At 36.3% G+C, this 20,424-nt stretch overlaps 1 protein-coding gene across 9 annotated transcripts in view; it reads right to left on the minus strand.

Annotated features, from left to right (window-relative positions):
* USH2A (usherin) overlaps positions 1–20,424 on the minus strand; it is a 373,658-nt gene that overhangs the window by 320,267 nt on the left and 32,967 nt on the right. For 8 of the 9 annotated variants that reach the window (XR_013181496.1, XM_077175908.1, XM_077175909.1 and 5 more), the window contains exons 6-11: positions 18,026–18,320; positions 16,579–16,763; positions 13,258–13,479; positions 11,878–11,971; positions 4,762–4,957; positions 3,858–3,988 (exon numbers count right to left, since the gene is read on the minus strand). Coding sequence is in view for 8 of the 9 variants with exons in the window: in XM_077175908.1 (XP_077032023.1) it covers positions 3,858–3,988; positions 4,762–4,957; positions 11,878–11,971; positions 13,258–13,479; positions 16,579–16,763; positions 18,026–18,320 (1,123 nt within the window). In the remaining variant the exon portion in view is untranslated. The remainder of the gene's footprint in view (positions 1–3,857; positions 3,989–4,761; positions 4,958–11,877; positions 11,972–13,257; positions 13,480–16,578; positions 16,764–18,025; positions 18,321–20,424) is intronic. The other variant, XM_077175914.1, reaches the window with a different exon arrangement.

The raw sequence follows: 20,424 nt of genomic DNA on the forward strand, positions 1-20,424 counted from the left end.
ACAGTACAGTGTGCCTGCTCACACACATAGGTTAATGGTCTGACACCAAATACCTGAGAGTATTCTCGGGATGTCGTCTTTGGGAACTGAAAATTGAATAAGCAGCAATAATGAAGTTCCTTTGCACTCCCCTGGTATCTCTTCTTGTCATCACATATGATGACTTTCAAAAGTCAGTAGCTTTCTACTACTTTTGCTCAAAACATAAAATGAGGCATTTACCCTCTGCCCACAACACTCCATGGGGTGGGAGTGGACCAAATCCCATGAATAAACTCTCGCTGAAAACCAGCATTTCCACTTTATAAAATTCATCCAAAATTAAGCCATAGGATTACTGAACATAAAAAAGCTAATTTTCCCTCATTTTAGCAATAAGGTTAAAGGCCTCCCATTAAGGGACACCCAGATTCAGAATACACAGTGTTTGATAACTTGATTTTTTATGGACTCCACTACGCACAATATTTTTCATTGACACATTTGCATTCTTTACATGCCTTATTCTCTTTGGTAAATCTGTTGACTAAAATCCCCTTAATGAACTACTTTAACCTGTGTTCTTTCCCTTGCAACACATATTCCATTTATTTATTTACTGTCAATCACAATAAACAAGTTGCAATCCATGTAGATAGATAAATGAAGATGGGAAGGCTCATCCTAATTTTAGACAGAAGAATTAACTCAGAAGCAAAAATAGAAACAGAAATATGATTTTCATTTTGTGCATATATATAAAATTTTTTAAAAACAGTATTTAGTGAGTATGCAGCAAGGTGAAACCTGAAGTCTGTTCAGATAGTTACTCAGAAGTACTGGAATATGTTTTCATGTGACTCTTCAGAGAAAACACTAACTAACATTTTGTTCATTTTCTTGCCTTTGAGTTTTCTTGTAAGATGAGACAATAGAGCTGCCACCTTGACAGAAGAAAATCAAGTCTTTACTACTCTGAACAATATCCTCTGCAGTAAAATACAATTTCCTCACAACAACAAGTACATGATACATATTTATTTGGATGTTAAGGGTAAATTTTTAAAAATCAGCAAAAGCTGAGTGAGATAGCTAAAGGTAACTAAATTCACTGAGACCAGAATGTTACTTCCAAAGACTAGATAAAGGCAATAGCAGCACTTTCAGGTTTCTCTAAAAAGAAATGACCAGGAGAAGAGTACTTTTTCCCCTAGCATTATATATGACATACCATAACAGAATCACAAAAGGACCACAAGCTGCCATGCCTGATAGAATACGTAAGCATTTGTAGAGCAGTCTGGGTAAAAAGCAGTACAGGAAAATGAGTAAAGGATTTTGGTATGAGAGCCAGAAAACATTAATCTCCAACTAGAACAACAATGATCACGTCAGCAGTATTCTGGTAGAACTTTCTCAGGTGTGAATTGTTAGGGAGAAAGGAGGAAGGCAGCCAATTCTTTCACTCTCCTAAGGCTCAAGCACCACTAACAGTTCATCTGGACTTTCTAATTGTTTGAAATATTTCATGAAAAATGCTCACAAAGACAATGTAACCATCTTTTCTACAATGACTTAACATCAATAACCAGCACAGAAGTGGACAAATTTTATCAGGCTGCAGCAATTCTCACTTGTACTCACCAGTCTCAAAGGAAAACCTCACTCTGCAACAATACCTAACAAACTGCCTGTGGGTGCACTGCTACACCACTCCTAAAATTCCACCGGTTACCATAAGCCATAAAGTTACAAGTTTGAAGTTTAACTATGATAGTTTGCACTTTAAAATACAAAGCCTCTATTTTAAAATACAAAGTCTACCCGGGTCTGTAAGTGGATGTGATCTTTGGAGGTATGATAAGTGAGAAAGGCTGCAAGGGAGAAATTCTCTATACCTTCATTTCTCACCAATGGCAGAGTGCATAGGTAACAGAAGAGGCATAAAGTTTTCAAGATCAGTCCAAAGAACTGAGATGGGAGCAACTGTGTTGCAGTCAGCTCTTCTACACATCTTGCAAACTATCGGCCCGAATAATACTTCATTTGATGAGTGAATGTTCTTTCTGCGTGATTCAATAGATGAGACTGTTTTGTGATTCAAGGGATTAATTTTGGAACTCTGTACCTCTGGGAACTTAGTGACTAAAGTGGCACTTTGCAAAAGGAAAAAAATGTTGATGATCTGAAGAAAGTGATGATTTATGCAGTAAAAGTGTATTCTGCCCCATTTTTGGCAAATTTCCTTGAAAATTATCAATGTGATGTGACAATTAATTTTCATGAGTAAGGTCCTTATTCCTTATGATTCCATCTTCCACAGATCAAATTTGGAAACACTTCCTTCAATGATGCCTTCCTATTTCATGTAATTCATTTCAGCCTTTAGTCCCCAGCCTTACTAATCTATTCTTTAATGCCTCTCAATCATTTCTCCCTGCTCTGCTTCTACTGCAGCAATTGATGCTTTATTGAGCAATACAGTCTCCCCCATTTTTCCCATTTTATCTCCCCGCTCATACTTTCATAGTCCGGCATCATCAACATTCTTGTATATGTACGTATAAAGCACTGATTTCTGTAAACTATTGTTGCTCTAATCACAGTTAAAGCTGACTTAGGTTAACATTTCACCACAAACCCTGGATACATAAATTAACATTTCTTTTCATTCCTCTTCTGTCTTGCAAAATAATCCTAACATGATACCTGTGTTTTGCAAGCTTTTTTTCCCCCACTTCTGTGTTACTGGCAGAGTGTGTTACTTCAGAAGACTGAAAATTATAAAATAATTTCTTTTTATAATTCAGCACACTATTTTAAAAAACATATTTTGCTGTATTTGCATGTCACACAGAATATGTACAAATGCCTGAGTCCTCACAGTGCACCTGTGAGGTGCACTGAGCCAAACTGGGCACATATCTGTACATCTGTGATGGTAACTGAGGACGAAAATACAATAGGATCCACAAGAGTTCATTGTTAAATAAAATTCAGTGACAAGAGACATATGATGAAAAAAGCCAGAGATTACTTTACAAATAAAAGTGTGGAAAAAAGAAGAGATAGGAAAAATGGCAACAACCTGAAGAAGTTCTATCACATTTATCCACAGAATAAGATCTACCTTTACAATAAATTTCAAAACAATTATTTCTTCCCTGTTCCTAACAAAATTTACATTTTGGCAATGGACAGGAACCAAGTGAATAGAACACAAACCACACTATACCTTTAGTATATATTCAAGATTTTAATCACTTTTCCTGGGTTTTTTTCCAACATGCATGTTTTAAAAGTTACAGATAGATTAATTATTGGACTAGACAGCTTGCATGACAATGAGGTCCATTGACTTTAAAAGCATAGCTGACGGTGTTCTCTTCTCAGCATCACTTTGTGGGTTTCTTTTATTTTTAATGGACTTCATAAATTAAAAGGGAGATCAATCCTTGTCTTATTATAGGGAAAAGTACCTTAATTTTAGTTCCATTTCAGGCTCAGCTTATTGCCTGAATTTTCAAAACCTTTTAGAAACTTTAAGACAGTACCAAGACCTTCAAAAACACTCAAAACCTAGATGTTTTAACATAACTGAGCGCAGAGGTAGCCTCCCAAAACTACTATTCATACCACACCTTTTATGTCTGTTGTTGATCTAGATGAGTAAGTCTTCAGCAGTACATCTCAAATTCCTCTCCATTTTCTCAGCTTTCAAATGTCTGGTGTAAGTCAACCATCATTTCGAAAAGGCTGGATTTCAGCATTTTTTTAATATGGACTAGTTACCATCTGAATATACTTTGTAAAATCTTATGGCTGTATACCCAGCTGATTAAAACATTTTCTCCTTTTTCTCTATTAAGGCTACTTACATTATCACACAGGAGGCTCTTATTTTTGGTGCCTGTTGCGTTACAGTCGCAGGGTTTGCAAACATCAGTGACTGAAAGATCTGCACCTGCTTGTCTGTAATGGAAATCCTTGCACAGCTCACAGTTCCTTCCTGCATGAAAGAAAGGTTATGCATTATGGCTTCCAATTCATTAAAATTAGCTGTATAATTCAAAATTAAAGACTATTCCTTTGAGAGAATTCTATAATTTTCAGGACGTCCATTTTAATGCACCTTTCATCTCTACCTGCCAATTTAGTGATCCAGAGCATATGAAACAATGAACCTGTTACAAACTATGTTTTACTCCATTAAACTTCCATCTGTTATATAATACCACACTTATATAAAAGCTGTGCCATGCAAATGCTTATACATTTTTTTTTAAAAATTGAACCCGAAACTTCTTTATCTTTACTAGATAAAGCCAAGAAAACTGAAATAGAAGAGAATTTTTAAAGTATTCAAATGTACTACCAACATTGAATAAAGAGATTTATTCAATAAGCAAGAAACTGATATTAGAGAGAAATTTGACAACCTTTTTAGATATTGTCTGTTAAACCGGTCCAATAAGATTATATTTTGAATTTAAATGCTCTAGCACATGTAATGGGAATAGCCTTGAAACCACATATTTTAATTATTTATTTGAATGTGTTTTGCATGAAAGTTTTTATACAAGATTGGATTAAATTTTACAGTATTTTCCCATGGCTTAAGAGTTGACACCACTGTTGTTATTGCACTATCTGAATGGTTTAAAAATACATATACATGAGAATTTATTGGACTGTCAGCCATAGAGCATTACTAATTTCAGCTGACACAAGATTTAGTCAAAAAGGAACTGTAAAATAAACAGTCCATTCTCTTTGACTTACCAGCTGTGTTGTGCTGACAGTTATCACAAACTCCACCACCGCCTCGGTGGTGCTCCTGAGGAAAAGGATCCATTGCTAAGTCATAGTGGCAGCTTTCTGCATGGCCATAACACTGACATGGTTTGCAATTATAGGCATGGACTTGGTCACCTGGACGGAAAGGCTTGTCATTGTACAGTGGCAAACAGCGATCACACTGAAATGAATCAGAAGTAAAAGAAAATGCTGCTTCTTAGACATGAATATTTCTTCACCTCACAAGTTTACTAATATAATCTTTATGTTCATATTTTTGTCTATGTGTTTTCCCCAATTTAAATGTTAAAAATATTTTGCTTGGAAAAAAAAGTGAAAAAGCACAAAGGGAAATAGCAAACCCAACATTTTAATTATTATTTTGACATTTTAAAGTAATTTTAAAAACAGAGTACCAAGGAAAGTGAGCAGAAGAACAATATTTTAAGAATTTAGGTACTCAACACAGGCTAATGTCCTGAGATTCCAATTCACTTACACCTTTAAAGATGCAAAACGGTGCTTGCTATGCTTATGGCACAGAAGACATTCACTTAATCCATACATTTGGATGCATTTTAAACAATGAGTGTTCTTGAAGTTTCTAACATTGTAATAACTGTAGTTTGTATTACTACTATTTGACCTTGAGAGTGAAACAAAAGAAACAAAATATATTGCAATCATAATTTCTGTCTTTCAGAGGAATTTAAATGCTTCAAAATAAGTTGCTTCTGTTACATATTTGGGCACCTATTTTCTTTTTCGGGTAACTTCCTTCTTAATCTTGAGAAGCATGCTCATCTTTCTTTAGGGTTGTTATTCCAAGTAGTATTATAACTATTTGTTACTTTTTAGTATGTCTATATCACCTATACACTGAAAACTAGGAAACTGCATTAAGTATCTAAACTGTTTCACTCACAGCTGGTGCTGGGAAAGCATCATTTGTGTGTAAAACAATCTGAATTAAAAACCATAAGATTAAGATAGTCTAACAATTGCAGAAACAAATTCAGTCACAAACAATAACAAAAGACACTTGGGAGAGAAAATGAAACCACAAGAATTTATCTATTGAAATTTCGTTTGAATACACTAAATAAAAAGTAAGCAATAAGACAGAAATAATAACTGCACCTTTTTCTAATCTGTTAAAAACAAACCAAAACCATGGAATATCACCACAGTGAGAGAAAAAAGGAGTTTTCACGATGAAAATTAGCAGGGTTTCACTTGAGACCTTGAACTCAGGGCTTTGTTTATCAGAGCAATCGGTGCCTAATTGTGATTATCTCACTTTAAGCGCACTAAGGGCAACAGCTTGATCATAACTCTTCACAAGTTACACATCTCTAACCTTCAAGTCCTTCCCTCATTTACATCCATGTCCCCTCTCTCCCCTCATTGAGAAAAATCAGCATTACACAGCACCCAGCAACACGAGACAAGAGGGTTCATTCAGGCATGGCACAACTTGGGAAGCACAACAAAGAAACGAGCTACCAGCCAAGCTATCCAGCTCATGCAGCTCTCTCCTCCCAGCATGCCTATGGAAATATGTCCTCCTTGAAAGGAAAACAGTGCAGGAATAGCTATCAACCTGCCAGCCCTGAGTTTCCATTTGTGCATGGCCAGCCACACAGCAGCTGAAAGCATTCATCATCTCATTTCAGATTTAATCTTGGATCAGTTACTTATGCACACCTGTGCTTGCACCTATTGTTAAATGACACACAGGCACGAAGGAGTATGAGAAAGATGGCATCTGATTACATAGCAAGAAGCCTCTTTGAAACATCTCTTGTTGTGTGACTTTTAAAACTTTGACAAAACTTTTAAAAATCATAGAATTACTAGGTTTGGAAAGGATCTTTTGGAAAACATCATCAAGTTCAACTATTAACCCAACACTGCCAGGTTCACCACTAAACCACATCCCTGAAAGCCACATCTACACACTTTTAAAGATTTCCAGAGACAGTGATTCCATCACTTTCCCTGGGTAGCCTGTTCCAATCCCTGGCAACCCTTTCAACTGAAGAAATTTTTCATAATATCCAATCTAAACCTTCTCTAGCCCAATTTGAGATTCTTTCCTCTTGTTCTTCACTTGTTACTTGGGAGAAGAGATTGACTTGCCCTGTCTACAACCTCCTTGGCAAAAAAGCAGTCATTCAGAAGCTGGCAATGAGTGTGAAATGTTTGTTTTTCTAGCAGTTGTCACACCTGCATGCAATAAAAATGGGCACTGTACCCCCACATCACCCTGCTGTTTGTCACACCTTTATTAGGTTAAGAATTGCATTTAACTTCCAGACCTCCAGGGCTAAACTTTCATGTTTGGTTGCGCTATGATGTACATGTTGCCATCTTCAGATCTTCATTCACTAAATCTAAACTCTGCATTTACCCCAAACATAGTAGTTGAGAATTGCAAATCAAGAGATTTAGGGATTGGTTCTTGGCTACCACATGGAAAATGAATTAAGTACATTTCCAAAAAGCCCGTGGCAAGGTCTAGCAGTAGATTTACAAAAGATGTTAATGCGTAACAAAACCAACATTTCTCTGTAACTGTAACACACAGAAACATGCAGATGTCCCTATTCTCAGTTACACCTAGGCTCTTCAGAAAACATCTTAACTACATGGTTTTCCTTATGGCAAATAACAGACATGCCTTCTTATATATAGTATCTGAACTTCTCACCATCTGTGAAAAGTTTTCTGAGAAAACATAACATGGAGCCAAGTGGCCAAAATACCAAGCCAAATTTGGCCCAATTCATTCGTCTAAAACTATGATTAAAAACCGATTTCCAACAATGCATTCAAGATGGTTTTTTTACTAAAATTATTATTAAAATTTTAAAAGCACACTCCTATAAGCACTGTTTTTTCTCTCTTAATATTTATACTGGAAGAAGAAAAACAACCATTATGCTAAAATTTACAACAGAGAGTCCTGTATATAACTAGTGTCAAAAATGGAAAAATGTATCACTTGAAGCATACTTATGGTACCACCAGTGACTTGAGCCTAAGCCTTTATATACCAAGTTCATTTTCAGGCCCTAAGAATTCTGTGGACAGTACCTCTGAAGAAACAGTTAACAAATATCCAAAGAAATACTTCAGACAGCAACAGTAAAAATACTTTTAAACTTGCAATAAGTCATTATTAACTCGAACTTTTTATTCCAACACTTTTTAAATATCCTGCTGCTTGCCTCTCAGTGGCATTCTTTTATATATATGATTTTATGTGGAATAAATTCCTTTTTTTCCTTTTGTAACCTATGTAGGAGTTTACAGCCCACTCTGAAAGCTCAGTTGCAATAAACAGTGTACATACACACCTATAGTACTTATACACATGCTTCTGTAAAGCACATTATCGAAAGCACACAATTTTAAAATCTGATAAAGTGACACTGAGGCTAGAATGGCACCTTCTCAGGCATTTTGAAATGCTGACTTGTCTTTGAAAAGCTCTATTATGTATACCGCCCGTGTTTATTTATGCTGCCCTCTAAGTGTTGACTGAAATGGGATAATTAATCATAGACAATTCTTTCCTTCCTACGAGATCCTCTTCTGCATCCATCCACTATGCTTTCACTCCATTTCATTTCCTTAGCCAAATAAATATGGCTTCTAGGGAATATCTATTCCAGATAGCTTTGCCATGCTCTAAAGACAGTTTTGATTTCCTCCTGGCTTTCACCAGCACCCTCACTACAGCATTTGAATATCTACCAAGACTATAGATGAACTACATCTGTCTCTTGTCAACTCCCCAGTGATCAAAGAGCTTTTAAACTTAAAAGCCAGGTTTTACTAGGGGAAGGAAAAAAAAAAAAAAGCCACACAACCAAAATTAGAACACTAAGTGACTCTAAGGGACCAAAGAAGACAAAATAGAAATGAAAGGTGTCTTATGGGGCTCCATCCCAAAGCTCCATGTATCAAAAATTGCATTTTTTGCTGGCTTACTTGTTTCTGCAAGCGAGAACTCTGTTATTGAGTGTACTGTAGTTAATATTTACAGCTCCTCATGTACTATTTATGATTAATTCCAACATCTAACATGATATAGATTGACCTTTAACTAAGGTTTACATAGATTCTTCTGTAACAATATGAAACATCTTACTTATTCAATTCTTGATAAAACAACATATGCCATATCCAGTTTTCAGACCTCAGATGTTTAAAACCATTATGGAAAACTGTGAAGACCTGAAACCTTTACTGAATCCAGTCATTCTCTCACATCCATTCATATCTTCTCAAGCATTTCTCAGAGTGGCTTTATTTATTTTAAATTTTCTTTTCTATTCCGATTTCTACACTTCTTCCTATATATTTGCCATTACCTTTCTCTATTAAGTTCTATACAGTTGATTTAAAAGAGGCCCTGAGCTTGCAATGTAAGGCTAACCTTGCTTGACTCTCTTGTTCTTTCATGGGCTGTTTCCAGCTCGTCATGTGACAGCTTGGGAAGTTTTTGAACATGCTTTTCCTCAAGTCTAAAAGCTAATCTTTGCATACAAACATTACCAAAATCTGGACTCCACTCTCAGCCCCTCAGTTTCCATTTGTGAAAGGAAGAGCTATCTTCCAAAGCTGGAGCCAAGGCGTTTAGAGAACAATTTGTAAATGAAGAAGCTAAACATTTTTTTCAGAAAATGAGAGACAAGCTTTGTAAGGATTAATTTCCTCTTTTTTCATAATCTAGCCCCTCAACATCCACAAATCATTCTTAAGCAACCCCTTCTTCCCATCATCTCAGATTTCATAGGAACGTATTTCACCATCATTCTTCACCAAAATGGAACTCAGGAAAAAAAAAATCCATTTGGTATGTCAGATTTCATAACACAGTGATGCAAATACCTAAACTAAGATTTCTATTTGTAATACTTATGCAGATTTTTCATTTCTGGTATTGCTTTGCTGCCCAACAGCTAGCCAGATGCATATGCCAGATAAATTGAAGACAGTAATTTTAGCTGTATTAAGTGTAAATCTGACAAGGACATACTCTGCCATATGTAAAAAGCTTTTCAAGGATCTCTGATTTCTAGTAAAAGACATTGAAAAAAACCCACCCTAAAGCCAAAAATTTTCTTATAGCCCCTCAGTTGTGCTGACTTACTCTGCTAATACAGAACTTAAATTAAAAAAAAAACCTTCTTGCTGATAGTGCTATTTCTTCTCAAAAATATTTTCTTTTTCTCAACCAAAAAAGTTGTATTTGGAAATTTGCTTCACCAAATGCTTACTTAAACCAAATAAATAAATTAATTAATTAATTAATTTTTACAGTTCCTAATTCACTGCGGTGGGAGCCAAAGAAACAGGTGTAAATCTATCAGAGTTTTATCATTGCCAGTGATAGTCAAAAATCAAGATGGACTTTTGTTTTGCTTTTAAGTGTTAGCCTTACCAAAAAAAAAAAGTTAAAATCTTTAGGCTGTTTGGATTCCATGTAAATCTTTGATAAAATTCAAAGTAGTTAGAGATATATTTCCAAATACTAATTCTATTTTATTACTACTGCTATTTTATTTCATATTTAATAGATACTGACATGGTTATTAAAGAATGAGAAAAATAATTAAACAACATCCTTATTGTACTCTGAATTAATACAGTTAATTCAAGCACTTCAATTATAGTTACAATGCACATATGCCAAATCAAAGATGTGACACTCAGTGGAACAACCCATTACCATTGACAGGAAATATCTGATAAGGCAGATACATCATTAAAATGTATTTGGTTTGTTTTCACAAAGTAGCATAAGTCTTGCAAGAGTGCTTGGTGAACTTCCAGATCTTATTAAATATTTATAATTAATCCTTACAAAGTAACATTTCACAATGTGTGTTCTAATTAAAGGGACACTGTCGGCTTGAATTTTTTTTCTGATTTGACCCATCTAAAAACTTGCAATTTCGGTTCAAGTCCCATTTAGACTGTATATCCTACACTTCTGCTTAAGAAATGGGAAAACTTAGACCCCTATGAAATTTTACAAGAATCTTTCACACAATCATGAGCACAGCATCAAATGCTCTGAGGTTACCTCTCCTCACTCTGTTCCTGCAAGCACAGACTGCTTGGGGTTTTTTTGATGTGTGATTAGTCTCCCAGTTGCTACTGCTGTTGCTACTCCACATAACCCCTTCTTAATTTTGAGAAAGGCTACTTCCAAAAGGCATAAATGTAGCAAGGAGTACAGTGAAATTGAGGGATTAATTCCTTTGATGTAGCTCATTTTTTCTTAACCTTAACTTTTTTTCCTTTTTTTTCTTTTGAGATAAATCATTAATCTAGGGAATCCTTTCTTTGAGCAAGTTTTTTTTACTCATACATCACACTTCTGCTTTTCTTAAGTTGTATGCAAACAGCTTCCAAGAAAAGCAAAGGCTGCATGAAATTAGTGAAAAGTGGTACCATTGAGCTCTCCTCCACATATTTTTCTAGAATACTATGACTTACAGTAATCAAACCCATTTTGGTTCTTCCACGGCCAAAAATTATGAAACTGTTAGAATCACAAATGAAAATTATAATTTTGCATTTGTGGTGCTTTCAATTGCATTATCGACCACTTGAACTCTTTGTTTCCTTTCAAATGAAACTAAATTGGAAGCTGAACTCCAGGATTTTGCTTACTGGATTCCACCTATTGAATGGGTCTGGAGTCCACAGGAGCAGACTAAAATTACCATGGAGTAGTACCTTTACCCTACTCTTGCTAGTTGCTACAGCAGGCAGAGACAATCTTTATCAGATCCTCACAGTCTAATCTCAGGTTTGCATCTAATGTTTGAAAGTGGCATCATTTCTAATAAGAAATCAAATCCCTGAACACAACACTCCTGATGGTCTGTGGTGGAATGGCTTTTGGTGAGGGTGGAGAGTGGAATACATCTTTTTCCTTAATTGATACAAATCTGTGACAGAAAGTTTCCCTCTGAAGGACAGGCCTACACTAACACACATATACACACTCTCCCAGGACTGAAATCCCAGTGCTGAGGCTGTTCAGAAGTGGCACAGACAGACAAAGGTGAGACTCACATTATTTCCTTCCGTATAGCTTTCCTTGACACACAGGCACCTGTATGGTTTCACAGCTGTGTCACAATCATCAGCATGGCCATGGCAATTACACCTGAAAGAACAATAGGTGGAGTCAAAAGTTAGAACATGAAAACACATCTGTGCAAAAACATATTACACAGTCACAAAGTCAATTTTGTGTATTACATAGCCTGGTTCTTTATTAAGAACAAATAAATGTCACCAAAGAGAATGTTCTTAGGTGCAGTAAACTACAAAAGATTACTTCATTCAATATATTTTTAAGCATCAACAATTTCTTTTCAAGAAAGTAAAAACCAGCATGTAGTAGAGCTACTCTTGCCTTATATGATATGTGATGAAAACTGTATTTCAGTATGTAACATTGATATGTAAGTTTTTATTAAATAAATTACAATTATTCATCAATAATAAAACTTCCACTGTGACTCTAGTTTTTCAAGAAATCTTAACCACAACAGGAGTAATTTTGAATTTTAACCCATTTTATCTCCATTAAAATTTCCAATTCTTACTAAAATAAAATCTGTATAGGGTCTTAATTAATAGTCAATAACCATACCACTCTACCTGAAAGGCTGCGCTTCTGGAGACATGACACAGCTTTGTAAACTACAGCTGAAATTATTTTACTGTTACATCATCACCAATGTAAAGCTGTTTTAGTAAATGCATTATCATAAATACATCTAAATCAATAATCAAAATATATTAATAAGATAGAAAATTTTAAAGTAAACAAGACTTCTAACAGGGTGCTTTCTCTCAAAATGAGAGCTACCAATACAATTTCAGGAATAATAATACTTACAAATCTGCACCATATGCTTCTTGGAAACTATTTCATTGCCAAATTTGCATATTATTTCCAGGGCATAATTAGTCCCTTCACAAGACAGCCCACTTATCATATACAATAAAGTTGTCAGTCAGTCAGCTACCCTATTTTGAAAGGAAAACTCCAACTAAAACAAAGAAAGAGCTCTGCATTGACTGTTAAAATTGCCATGTCTCAGAATCTATAGCTTGGAAGAGTTACTGAAATAAAGCAAAAGCCATTGTTTCAGTCATAAGCCTTTGCTTAGAGGCATTGGTAATTCCAAGGAAAGGATTGCTTTTGACAGATTTGTGTAATAAGTATAATTAATTGTAAAATAAAATGTGAGCAAACAGTTTTATAAAACAGTACACCAGTCATTTCCAACTTGATACACTGCTTCAGACCAAATTCCTTTCTCCATCATACATGTAAAAGCAAAACAAGTTGATCAAATTTTAGGCAGGTCCCTGTATGCCATGCAGAGCTGTAACAGTCAGAGACAGTGCTGGATGTGGGAAGAGTCACGTAACACTCACCTTCCACTGACTGTAACTTCATTAACTCCATAGTACCTATGCCTAAAATTTACCCAAGGTTCCCTAGTGTGATACTGGCCACGGAGATGAATCCTCACTTGTGTAGCTTTTACAAATTCTTGAAGAGATGGAGTATTATAAAAATCATTGTAACCAGGTCGGTGGTTTGGTTCCGGGGTAAGAACACTGAAAGTTAGATTACCACGAGAATACGGTGTAAAGCTGTTTAAATAGAGAGGAAAACAAATTAAACTCAAAATATTACATATTTTACAGATTCTAGCCCCTAACATACTGTTTCTCAGAGAGGGTCTCAACTGCAAATGGTAGTTTCATGCTTTCTGAGTAAAAATTCTTATGTCAGTGGATTCCCAGTCATCAGAATTCAAGACAGGGAAAAGAAATGTCCTCTATATGTCTGTTTTGTCTGTTAAACAACCATGCTCTTCTCCAGACCCAAAATTTCCAATTAAAAGTAAAGCCTTTACCAGGCAACTTCAAAATATTATTAAAGTGTGATTGATACAGTGTCACCTGCACAGATTTTCAAGAGATTTAACACACTGTCCTTGAGAAACACGAAGTAGGCTCAAACCACATAAGGAAAACATTCAGATGACTAACACAATAATTAATAGGCTTACATTGTTAGTAATACACCTGCTAAACACAAAAAAAACATACAGCAACAATTGTTATATTTTGAATTCCAAACTCACAGGACCACATCATCTGCTCCTCTGAGTGAGCAGAGTTAGAAACACATGCTACCTTCCAGCAAGTGAAGTACAAGATAATGTAATGGAAAGCAGTAAGATTGAGAGTTAAACCACATATTTAAGCCCAGGAAGGGGAAGGACAATCCTGAGAATTCAAGTAAAACTGAGTAAACAAGTAGATACAAAGTGCACAACTTGGTATGAAACTGAGTAAACAAGTAGATACAAAGTGCACAACTTGGTATGAATCATGTCATGTTGGTCGATGTACTAGGCAGAGTTTAGTCTCTGGAAGAGAAAAGAATGTCTGCTTATTTGCACACCTACATGGGATCATTAAAAATAGGTATTACATTATCATGTAATCACCTGGCACCTGACATGCAACACTCAAAAAATGTCACTTGAAAATATGTCAGTTTTTGAAAGATGAGATTTCTAGTTAGGCTAGGTCTGCTGAGTCAAGCTCTTCTGTCTTCGTGAAGGATCTTTGAATTTCCCGTGTTCCTAATCCAGGTCAGTGCTTCACAAAAATCTCAGTGGAATATATCTGTTTCTCTGGGTGATTATGCCTTCTCTTTCCCTCCACAGAAAACTAAATAAAGTATATTTCTTCCATGTTATAGAAAACTGTAATGGAAATGTTTAGACAGGTACAAATGGCAGATAAACAATACCACGTTGGTATAGAAACATCAGAGGGAACAGCAGAAAGACTGTAAGGCTGATGGCAACTAGATAAGCAGGTCATCAAGATTTTAGGGCATCTACATGCAGTTTCTCAGGAAAACAAAGGAGATTCTAAAATAAGGGGCAGCCAATATTCAGACTAAGCAAAGATTCAAGCCTCTGATAGGGGGATAAAGGACAGTGAGCAACTCCTAACTTACATAGGTGGTACAGGATGGAGAAACAAAAACCTTAATCACTTTCATTTCCTAAAGGACACAAAAGAGAGTCCATTCAGTACTAGAATGTGATCACCAAAACAAGAACCATCAAGTTACGGTAAGGATTTCAAAACCAAGGTCGTTTGTCTTCCATGTAAATCCAGGCAATCCTGGATAGGCCACTAGGACATGAGGACACTGGTGTCTAAATCCTGGACAGACAATCTGGACATGTCTTGGCAGGTACAAGTTTGTGGGTATGAAAGAAAGAGAGAGAAAGAAGTTTTGTTTTACAATAAAATCCTCCAGGGAACTCTGTTACACTGCTGACATAAATCTGGGGCTTTGTTTCAACAGCAGCTCCTCTTTGAGCACACAGAATATTCACCAATATATGTCTTATCACTTAAAGCTTTCTGTACATCAGCTGTACCCAAAAATTATTCATTCGTATCATCTCCTATCATCATTTACATTTTAATTGAAGGGGAGAAACTGTGCTGCTTAGAAAAATATGGACTGTTTCCATAAATGTTAACTCCTCGGCTCTTTCTTAAAATTATAAAAATTCATGTTTTGGGGCTGAAAAAGGTATTGCAACCTCACTTATTTATCCAAAAACATTTGTCTTACTTAAGATATTTCCCTTCTCCTCTACCCTCTGCTTCAAAGATCAGCAATAAAGCTCAGATTCCTTTTCAGAAGAGTGGTGTAACTCAAATGACCTTATGCTCCTCTCCACAGAACACTGAACTCCTGGAGAATAGACAAAGATGCTGGCACTTGAAAAGTCTTAGAAAGGTAGCAAAAGTGGGGGGGAAAAAAGGCAAAATACCTACAGCACCTGGAAAAGTATTTTCTCACTGATTTCCAGCCAAGTACTAAACAAGTCTAATACTGACTGGCATCTGAACTCAGGCAAGAGATAATGCAGTTGAATGCATGCAGTGGGAAAAGTTCAATTATATATATGTGTGTGTACATACACGGGTATGCGTGTTTACTAAGGTAACATATTAACTATTATATGCGTTATATGCTATGTTTTTTAAATGTATATTTTATATATTATAAAGCTTTAAATGTTCACATGTTAATTGACAGTAAAAGGGCTTGCAACATATTTCTAAATGGCAGTAATCCCTCTTGCCCCTCTTCCCACAGTTTTATATCGCTTCTTGTTTAGAAAGATGAGAAAACTTCAAGACAACATTTTCAACTCATTTCTTACATGTGTTGCATAACACTAGCAGGGTTGAATAACTGGCTTTTGTACTTCAGGCTGGCCTCTTTCCTAAGCTTCAGAACAAGCTGCCCTCCCAGAGATCAGAAGGTAGACTTTCATATTCACTAGACTGTTTAGAACAATGTTATATTAGTACCTTCCTCCACTTATCCTCTCAGTGTTCTGAAATTCTACTGACAATAGCCATCAAAACACTAACACGTAACATTTTGAAACTCTACCTCAAAAAGAACAAGAGGAATCGACTCAGATTCATAAATTATTAAAATATGATAAAAATTACAGAAAACTTTTTGGCAATTTTGAGTTGAAAGGTCATGTTTAGGATCTTTGATATATTCAGCAGTCCATAATAAATGAGTGTACCAAATTAAAAGATTCTATCTCATTGGGACATAGCAGTGAATCGTGTCAGGATGTTACCTGTTCAAACCATCTGTATTATGCACATAATACCCACTCATACCTATGCATCTGGAGACAGTTGACAGAATCTGGGTTTTCCAGAGATCCATTGTTCTCCATTTCAAAAATACTGCAATTTCTAGCAAAATATTGCCAGTCTTCCCATTCTAGATCATCTCTTTTTTTCCTCTCAATTTTTATTGCTTCAGGGTGTGGGCTAAAGAACTGCAGTATAATATAGAATACCTACAAGAAGATAACAAATTTATGAACTGATATTAATGGCTAAGCTGTAAAACAATGAGAATTTAAACCTTTTTCTTAATGTAACTATACAGTCTGCTTTACCACTCATAGACAGAAGCAGCCATATTTCACCCCACATATTCCTACCTAAAGCCAGAGGGAACCTTTTTTGTTGAACAAGCTCTTTGATTTCTCGGACACTATCAGACAACTACTGAACTACTGCATCAGAACTTCACTTTTTCTCAAAGACCGTTTGAAAATGCACTGCAAAGTCAAGTCCACGATTTGTTACAGCCATGTCATTTTGGTAAAAATTAAAGTTGTAACTTTGTGGTACCAAATATTCAACAAGTTATTTGTCTGACAGCAGGTAATTTTTTTTTAAGTCTACATATTTTTAGCTCAGAATCTCATCAAATACCTGTGTTGTTTCAAACACTTCCCTCAGCATGCTGCTTAAGCAGACGTGTGTGTATCAAATCAGCAAAAGTCAAGAATTTCACATTCATTTAAAATCACTTTTAACTAAACGACTAATGTTTACATATGTAGTCAAAGCCTGTCATCATATTCTTTCCCTACTCACCATTAATTAAAAAAGAATAGGCCAGAAAGAATATACAGAAATTTGGTGAATTCCCTATTGTGAATGCAGCCCCACTTCTGGTATGTCCCTCTTTCCAAGACATCCTGACATTCTTCAAGAGCCTAGTGGAGGGTTAGGAGCAATATGGCCTCTTCAATAACTACACCTGCTTATTTTCTCCTTTCATATTCCTTGGGAAGCTAATCTATCACCTCCAGAACATCTACAAACAGAAACACCTTCTAATATGTCAGTGTGCATTTGATACATTAAATTTCATTCGTCTGCAGTCAGTTTTCTACCAGCAGGTACAAAACAAGCAGCTTACATTTTAATAGAAATTAAAATAAAAGTTGAAATTTACAAAAGTGCAGTTAAGAGACAACAATCAGTTTCCAAATACTGGTGCCTTCACACAGGATCTACTCTTGTATATCTACTCTAGATTACTGCTGGTTAAAACAGGCACATCAAAAGAGAATGCTGAAAACCACAATGCATTTTGTTGTCTTTTGCACTGTTATATGCCAATAAAAGAAACTTTCTTCCTGGTCCTCTAAGGATAACATTTTAAAGCATAAGGTTTGAATATCCTCAAAATTGCAATGCGATATCTATAAAAATCTTTTCTTAGTTTTGTTTTAATAAATCGCAAATGGCATCTTCCCATTACCTGATACTGTCCATTTTGTAAATCTATTGTGATTGAAACACCACGATCCAGACCTGCAGTATTAGCAAACACAGATGAAATCCAAGTGGTCCCAATGTCATTATCATTGATGTAGTGGAGAGGGTGGGCTTCTGCATCCAGCCTCAGCACCCTGTCATTAGTGGTATCATCTGCACCATTAGGGATGCAGTACCTCTGTATCAAAGGGTGTACTCGCGGATGACTTCCAGGACAGCGGCACTCAGACTGGGTATGAAGATGAGGGAATTTTCCAGAGAATACTTCCAAAATGTCTCTGTCACAGCATAGAGAATAGTATTAGATACATGACAACAAGAACAAATGTCACTTTGTGCACCTAGGCTCATAGATGAAACAAAATTCAGGTTAGATCATAGTAGAAGCCCTAAACTCCTGATGTAAACTCAAGAATGGGACACTCAGGAGTGAAGGCTCCCCCCAAGGTCTCTACATTATCAATGGTAGCAGTATGCATCTTCAGAAAATACCTGTGAAGAACCACTCTGGAGCTCCTTTCATTGCTCCAGACATATGGAGTTCTTCAGACACCAAGAGAAAGGAGTTCTTTGGTGAGAGGCCTAAAGCTAAATAGACGCGAGGAGAAAAACTCTTTACATTTTATTGCAGCATTATGTCTGACTCCAATCAGCAGTCTGGATCCTGTTCTTAAACACACCATAGTGCCAATATACTGCCTGTAACCACTGTGAAGTTCAAACCCTCCCAAAAGACCAGCTTGAACAATATCATATTGTACCTTAGGAAATCTGGATAGAAGTATTTTCACTTTTAACTAATTTTTATCAAGATGTCCCCTTTTTTAACTGCAATCAACCTAGTCACGCCAAATCATTGACATACTTCAGTCCACTCTGACATCAGCAACTGCAATAAATACAAAGGTAGGTAGGCAGGCAAGCAAGCAGATATATGGATGACATGGACAGTTCTTTATCTGCTTATCACTGATACAAAGGAAGGATTTTGTGAGTCAAGAAGAGACTGAATTTTTATATTTAAACCTTGTAACTTTTCCCATTTTCCTACTTTATCAGTAAGAACATAATTTTGGGTGCTTAATAAGCAAATAAATACTTGCTAGCTGCCACTACAGCTTCCACAGAACCAGAGTTACAGGACTTTTTACATATCTATAGCCTAAATTAATTGGTATGCAGGCAAGACTTTCCCTCCCAGTTTATCCCAGAGAAACATTTTGCACCATGCTATTTGTGGATATAAAATCAAATCTAGAAAGACATCAGTAGGTGAAAACAGTCTGTAAAATACCTTAATTTTCAATTGTTAAGCTTTATTCATTTTACTGACCTAAACTGTAGTTCAAAGATTTGACAAGCATTGCTCTGAGAAATACAGCCACTGTGATTTTCATAAAACTTGGAATTCAGATTCACATTAATGCTTCCAATTCACAGGAGCTCAGTTCATCATAATGTCCTGCAGACAGCTGAGCTCTGAGGAAACTGCTCTCCATCTTATTGAAAGACTATCATTAAGTAGCCTGAAGGTCTGCAGTTCTGAGTGTCATTGTGTGCAGCCTCCCTGGAAGCACTACACAGACAAATAGGACCTGACTAATTCTGGCCAGCCTGAAATGACTGGATTAATCCAGCATGAGCTGGATAACAAAGGTAACATCTCTTTGTAATGTGCTAGGAAGGGAGGCTGGAGGGCAACGGAAATTGCAGTGGCAACAGTAATTTGGCCTCAGGAACACAGGAAGTCAAAGCAATTGTCCAGGGCTCTGTGGGCTGAGGGAGCTAAGTCATTGGTGGCTTATGGTGACAACTTCATCTGAAGAGCAAGGGACAGCGGCACCTCAGGGCAGGGGTGTGTGCGTGGGGCAGGCGAGCACCAAGACTACCTGACATGGATACTGTGGGGAAGTGAAACCAGAGGAAAGCAATAGCTAAGCACAGGGAGCCCACCTTCCAGCCACAAAGCCAGCATGCCAATCACTTGGAATGCCTGTCCTCCTCATCAGACTGGTATCTGAGTGGTCCAGTTTTGACCCTGTAGCTCCCTTCCTTGCCCTACAGTTTACACACGGCTCGGAGGAAGCTTAGCAAGTCTTATCCACCAGGACTAAGCTTATCAGCACACACTATTATGACAGAATTATGATGAGTAGGTAACACCTAGACAGTTTATAAGCATTGAAATCTAGCAACTGGATCTACTCTCTGCAGAATACATACTAAGTCAGGTTGTAGCAAGGACAACAATAACAAGGAGAGAACATATTTATTACAGTGTTTTGTTTCACTACATATACACTACATACACCACTACATACATCAAGCCTATTTAAGCAACAGTTCAAAAGCAAAACGCATTCAGTTGTTGAATTTATTTTA

The sequence above is a fragment of the Agelaius phoeniceus genome, chromosome 3 (genome assembly GCF_051311805.1).
Source record: "Agelaius phoeniceus isolate bAgePho1 chromosome 3, bAgePho1.hap1, whole genome shotgun sequence".
NCBI lineage: Eukaryota > Metazoa > Chordata > Aves > Passeriformes > Icteridae > Agelaius > Agelaius phoeniceus.